Source organism: Nematolebias whitei, chromosome 14, assembly GCF_014905685.2.
Source record: "Nematolebias whitei isolate Nwh7 chromosome 14, NemWhi1, whole genome shotgun sequence".
NCBI classification, from domain to species: Eukaryota; Metazoa; Chordata; class Actinopteri; order Cyprinodontiformes; family Rivulidae; genus Nematolebias; species Nematolebias whitei.
The window spans coordinates 17,246,872-17,253,535 of record NC_056511.1 but is presented as its reverse complement, the minus strand read 5'-3'; the positions used below and the strand labels follow the sequence as shown (position 1 = coordinate 17,253,535).

Genomic DNA, 6,664 nt, shown 5'->3' with positions numbered 1-6,664 from the left:
GGAGTGGTGGAGCAGAGGTTAGAGAAGATGGGCCTGTGATCGGAAAGTCGCCGGTTCAACTACCGGTACTGTCAACAACGTCATCAAAATGTGGGTGGAAAAGGTGAAACACCTGCCTCCAGCCTCATTTGCCCCACTCTGGGCACCTGAGCAATGCCCTTAACCTCCACCATCTGCTCCCTAAAACAGGTCTCTCTTGAAAATGAACTCTCGAGACTCAGTGAGACTACCTGTATAAATAAAGGGTAAATGAGAAAATATATATATATACCAGTATAAATAATCTAAAGAGTTTAAGAATCTTAAAATTGTACAAAGAAATTTGAACATTTCATAAAGTAGTTGTATCATTCCAAGCCGCCAGGCGGCGCTGCTTCCTTTTCTTTACATTGAGACGTCGGTCGAACTGGACTGACTGACGTAGCGAAAACTGTTACATCGTTGACTGTTCGAGCCGTCGGAATGGGTCACTTAAACTGTGATATTTTGTTACGTTTTTTATCAACCTTTTCGTTCATTTTATTGGGTATATTCGGACTCTCTGCCGGGACGGAACTGAGCTCTGTTACATGCGGTTCAGTCATTAAACTTTTGAATATAAAGCACAATGTCAGGCTGCACTCTCACGATGTTCGCTACGGATCCGGTGAGTTTTCTTGTTTTGTTCATTTGAACTTTTTAAGCTAACGATATGGCTAAACTCCCTGATTTTCCGCGTTTGTAACTCTGCGTCTACGGTCCTAATTACATAATTGAATATTTATGATCAAAGGTCTAATACTAATAGTACAACATGTCTTAACCTCATTGGTGGTGGCATTTATGTTAAATTATTAAAAAATGTATGTTTTTTAGTTTTGGTAATGTATTAAAGCAGTCTTTTGCTGAAGGTTTAAATTTAATATACAAATACACAAGCAGCACTTGTGGATTTTGGTTTGGTTAGTTTTTCATTAATCCTGGTGTTGTTGGTAAATTTAGCGTTTTAAAAATGTCTCTCCATGTCAGACAGCAAAAAGCACGACATATACGTTTTCTGTACTGATTACAAGTTAAGACACATTCCAAATATGTTTGAAATGTAGAGAACTCGCCCCAGTTACAAAAAAAGGACTTTGACATTCATCCACCTTTATTTATACAGGTTAGTCTCATTGAGCCTCGAGGACTCATTTACAAGAGAGACCTGTTTTAAACAAAGAACACAGACAAATCCTGCTACTGGGTGTATGAAAATAGGATTTAATGTCTGAGATATGGCCTCATTAGATGCAACATGTCCAGGACTAGACTGCTGGTGGCCCTCGCTTATTTCTATTAAGCATTGTTTTAATTTTTTTTAAACAATCTTCGGTCAGACACTCTTGAAATTGTCTAATCATGGGACTTTGCTTGATATTTATTATGTACTGTAATAAATTGATTTAAAAGTACAGAAGTTGGGTCTTTCCTGTCCCTTATTTTCACTGCCATGACAATTTGGTGTCAGAGGTGGGATGTTTTTGCACCCAAACTAATGGTCTTGGCAGACAAAAGCCTGCTATAAAGAGTTAAGATGGTCTCAGTTGGTGGTGGTAAACCTTTAGGGGCTTTTAAATATTTTATGTAAACCACCAGATCTCTTTGAGTTGGCATATACAAACATCAAGACCAAAAGTTCTAAGGTGGGAACTTGGGATCTGTCTGAAGTGCTAAAAGACCTGAGATGTTTTACTCCAGTAGTGGTGTATAAACCTATTTTTTTGCGTTTCTGCATGGTGACCACAGGAACGTTTTCATGCACAGAGAGAGTGTGTTGTTTAGTTTTTAAACGTTGAGGTTTTTGTTATTAAGTTTTCGTGTAACCGATAGTGCATAAAATACATTAAAATTATAATAGATGATATATTTAATTATTTTAAAATTGGATTTTTTTTGTTCACGACTGCCTTCAGAATTAGTAGTCAATTGTGCCTGACATTAATTTTTATAAAGAAGGCACTATGACTAGAACAGAAAGTCTCAAAATACAATACAAATTATACAAATGCTTCTCATACACTCTTACAAATTACCGTTTTACTGTAACAAATTCAAATGTGTCATTTGCATAAGTGTTTTTTTTTATTTTTATTTTATGTTTTTAATGAATCCCTCTGTGTGTGTGAGACAGGTAGTGGACAGCAGTCTGTAACAGGCGTTTCTGTAGTGGAGGACAGTAACAGCTACTGGAGTGTCCGTGGGACGAGTGACACCTGGTGTCACCGTGGGACCCCAGTGAAGTGTGGGCAGATGATTCGCCTCACTCATGTCAACACAGGACGTAATCTGCACAGCCATTACTTCACCTCTCCGCTCTCCTCTAACCAGGTGGGTGCTGAAAGCAGGCTATTTAAAAAAAAAAAAAGAAAAATAGTGTTATGAGAATATTTATCCTTAGAGTTTACTTAAGAGATTGGTTAAAATTATTAATGTGTAAAAGAAGCTTAATAATTTATGGGCTAATTTAACAAAGCTGGTTGCCAGATCAAATCCTGGCCGGGGACTTTTCTGGGTTGAGTTTGCATGTTCTTTCCGTGCATGTGTGGGTTTTCTCCAGTTTTCTCCCACAGACTAAAAACATGCATGTTAGGCTGATTGGTAACTCTAAATTGTTCCTAGATGTGAGTGAGAGAGTGAATGGTTGTCTCATTTGTCTCTATGTGTCCCTGTGATGGACTGTAGACCTGTCCAGGGTGTCTCCTGTCTCTCACACAGTAACTGCTGGATATTGGCACCAATGACTAGGCCTGTCGCAATAAACAATAAATCTATTAATCGCATGATGCATGAAAATTATCGACTTCATTTTCATTTATCAGCTTTATTGTTTCTGTGAGTCTCTCTCTTTCTACTGAAGACACTGGATGACAAAAGGCTCAACTCCAGTGCTCTTCACTGACTTCTCCCTTTGTCTTTTTTCTTTAAAATTTGTTTTATCATCCAAAATTGCGTTTTTGGCTCGTTAAAAGCAGCTAAGCTGAGAAACTAAGCTACGAGCTAAGTTAACAGGCCAGCTTTGGGAATAAACCTCTGTCTTGTCGAAGCTCCAAAATTCACGGTTGAAACCTGTGCCTTCTTGTAAAAAGTTGTTTTTCTCTGCAAAAAGAAGCTGAGAACTTGTTTACTGATTTTTTTTTTTTAAATAAAAAGCTTTGTGTGGAAAATGCTATGCTAAAGAGCTCAAATCACCTGGCGTCCGCCATGTCACCGTGGCAGCCCATGTCACGTCAAGGGTCCTCCCTCCCATTTTTCTTAGAGACATGCTACTCAATGATCCATGCTTTGGTTCAAACAGTTTATACTTCCATCAGGTGGTCAAAAAAGGTACTACACACCAAACAAATCAACATTTCTTCTAAAATTTGACAATTGATTATTGTTAAATTTCAAACAATATTATCTTTTATCGCAATGATTTCTGAGACAAATAATCGCCCAGCAAAATTTGTTATTGTGACAGGCCTACCAGTGACCTCTGCGACCCAGAAAAGAAGCGGGTAAAGATAATGGATGGATGGATATAAAACATTTTGCACACATTGTATATTCACTGTAGTTTCAATCCCTGTGATAACACTTGGAAATGAGAGAATTATATCAGAGTCAGAGATTCTTGTCATTCGCACCACATGTGGTACATGTGGTGGAGCGAAATTATGTACACAGGGTCCCAGTTACATCCAACAATAAAATGTAAAAGAAAAACAGTAATAACATCTAAGATATGAACTAATAAATACATCAACTAAAATATAGTAAGCACTAATGGCATAAAAACATTACGTCGAACAGCAGCACAAACATGAACATGAGTCTGTGTGAGCAGATGTGCACGCAGGAACACATCAACATGAAACAGATCAGCAGCAACATGAAACAGATCAGCAGCAACATGAAACAGATCAGCAGCAACATGATGTGATTTTTTTTCACAGTGATTATTCTAGTTAGAGATTCATGAGTCTTAACAGCCTTAGGGTAGAAGCTGTTCCTCAGTCTAGTGGTTCTACACTTAATGCTCATTAACCTCCTTCCTGAGGGGAGTAGGGCAAAAAGTGTGTGTGCTGGGTGAGTGGGGTCCTTCATGATGCAGCTTAATGCAGGGGAATAGGATTGATGTGCAGGAGGGTAGATCATCAGATGGCCACCCTCCTTCCCTGATATTTCACTGATGAGCCTAAAACATCTTTTGAGTTTAATGGTGTGACTTGGTGTAAAGCAAAAGCACAAAATGCCAGAAACGACACTAATCAAACATTTTGTCTAAAGGGTTGTTTTTGTACACACGTTTTTGTCATCCCACTTAAAATTGCAAGGAAAGAATCACACTGACAAAAAAACATGTTTACCTACATTACTGTGCTCCTTTAATCTCTGTTTGTGTGTCTGCAGGAGGTGAGTGCATTTGGCGAGGAAGGAGAAGGAGACCACCTCGATGAGTGGGCAGTTCAGTGTGGGGGGGCTGTGTGGAAGCGGGAAGAGGCTGTGCGTTTTCGTCACAAAGCCACGGACGGCCTGTTGTCAGTGACAGGGGAGCAGTACGGACGGCCGATCCACGGTCAGACGGAAGTTCACGCCATGTCGAGTCCCACTCAGCACAGCCTGTGGAAGGCCATGGAGGGCATCTTCATAAAGCCCAGTGAGCTCCCCGCAGGCAGCAGAGACTACAGTCACACACACACAGAGTTCTGAACTTCACTTCTCTTTCTCTGTTTCTGTCTCTTTGTGTTCTCTTGTTTTTTGTCTTAATATATTGGTGAGAATCCACCTTCCTGACCATAATAACAACATGGAAATGTAGATCGTAAAAAGACACCGAGAAGGTAAAAATAAAATGTTTGAACAGATTCAAAATTAAACAGAGGTGTTAAAATCTTTATTTCACTTTATGATATTTAAAGTCTTACAGGAGGGGCACTTACGGCCCTTATGCATTGAAAGACCCAGCCTGGACTAGCTTGACCCGAGTGTTGACATTGGGCAGTCTGGTCCAGTTCTAGCTCAAGTTTTTGAACCCAGACACCTGGGGTTCCGTTGGGCCGGGCTGGTGCTTGCTGCTGGCTGGTTGTGTGATGGAGAGAGCTTTTTAGAAAAAAATGGCAACAGATACAAACAACGAGGGTGCAGTTCTTGCTGAGCTGAGATTTGTGCGGTCTTGCTATGATGATTTCGCCCACATCGAGGCAGCACTCTGCTGAAACCAAACCAGAGCCGGGGAAGACCGGGCCTGGACCGACTGTGGCCGGTCCAGGCCAAACCAGGCTTCACAATTAAGAGGCATTTGTTAGACACTTTTGTCTAATAACACGTTTTCAAACACATTCACCAAGTGAATCATATTTGTTTGGACTACGTCTGTGCCTTTAAGCACCTATATAAAACGTTGTGAGTGTTCACGTTGAGCTTTTGAAGACCGTTACTTTTAGCACATTTTTATGGCATTTTAAGCCATATTTATGTCCACAACAGTTAAACAGTGTTCCTAAAGACAAGCAGCAGTATTGTTTGTGGAGATGATTTTTTAAAATCACTGGATGCTGTTTATTGTCAGTGTTTGATGATTTTTATTTTTTTTAATGTTATGCAGTGTTTCACAGTCATGCTGCTGGTGAAAGCAAAGTGTTCATATGAGCATCGAACTGTCGATGAATACCTCATAATAAAGTGTTTTTGCTTAACATCAGCCTGTTTTTTTTATTTTAATTGGATGGCAAAGACTTTAAAATCACATATTTTCTGTAATTAATAAAGAATACGGAAGTGCAGAAGCTAATGTTTGTTCGGACCATTACACTTTGATAAACGCTCCGTTTGCTCACATAATGATGTCTTTTTGGTTCATTATCTGACACTTAATGGGGTTTCAGTGGCTCCTATGAGGCTGTTCTAACTCGTGTTTGATCTGTCGTGAGTTATTCTGACGTCTCATCCCAATACGGCTGACAAACACAAGTTCACGTCGAGTTGAAATTCTTGAAGAGTTTGTTGTATGGATTTTCATCACACAGAGGTCAGTTGTTGACCTGAACAGTTCGTCTTGTCTTCTTTGGAAAGCAGAAATGAAAACTTTCTTGCGTAGTTCTGTTTGACACAATAACGACAAGCGATGACGAGCAGGAAAACGGCCTGTGGCCCGTTGTGCAAAAGTAGAATTAAGGATTAAGCTGGGTTTTTGTGTTCTCTTGGATAAACTAATCCTTGATTCAGTTGGACACAAGAGGAAGCGCAAGTTTAATGTTTAATTTAATTTTGGTTAATTTAATTCAAAATTTTATATAAAATATCTAACATGTTTCTGTTTACAAACTTCTCATTTAACTTGCATTCTGTAAAGCTTTTTTCTGACTAATTTTAATCTACATAATTATACAGGTGCTGGTCATAAAATTAGAATATCATGAAAAAGTTGATTTATTTTTGTAATTCCATTCAAAAAGTGAAACTTGTATATTCATTAATTACACACAGATTGATATATTTCAAATGTTTATTTCTTTTAATGATGATGATTATAAACGACAATGAATGAAAACCACAAATATCTCAGAAAATTTGAATATTAAGACCAATAAAAAAAGGTATTTTTAGAAATGTTGGCCAACTGAAAAGTATGAACATGAAAAGTATGAACATGTACAACACT

General features: G+C 38.7%; 1 protein-coding gene across 1 annotated transcript; it reads left to right on the top strand.

The window, feature by feature from the left end:
• Positions 1 to 414: 414 nt before the first annotated feature.
• sdf2 (stromal cell-derived factor 2) lies at positions 415 to 5,231 on the top strand. The gene is made up of 3 exons (XM_037687936.1): positions 415 to 646; positions 2,153 to 2,349; positions 4,414 to 5,231. The coding sequence occupies exons 1-3, from the start codon at positions 463 to 465 to the stop codon at positions 4,711 to 4,713; spliced, it is 681 nt and encodes a 226-aa protein (XP_037543864.1). The 5' UTR covers positions 415 to 462; the 3' UTR covers positions 4,714 to 5,231.
• The last annotated feature ends 1,433 nt before the right edge of the window (positions 5,232 to 6,664 follow it).

What these genes read in the sequence shown, in the direction of transcription:
- sdf2 (XM_037687936.1), top strand. Translation starts at nt 463, where the DNA reads ATGGGTCACTTAAACTGTGATATTTTGTTACGTTTTTTATCAACCTTT. An exon ending in CGATGTTCGCTACGGATCCG is followed by an intron (nt 647 to 2,152) that starts GTGAGTTTTCTT and finishes TGTGTGAGACAG; the next exon opens with GTAGTGGACAGCAGTCTGTA. An exon ending in CTCCGCTCTCCTCTAACCAG is followed by an intron (nt 2,350 to 4,413) that starts GTGGGTGCTGAA and finishes GTGTGTCTGCAG; the next exon opens with GAGGTGAGTGCATTTGGCGA.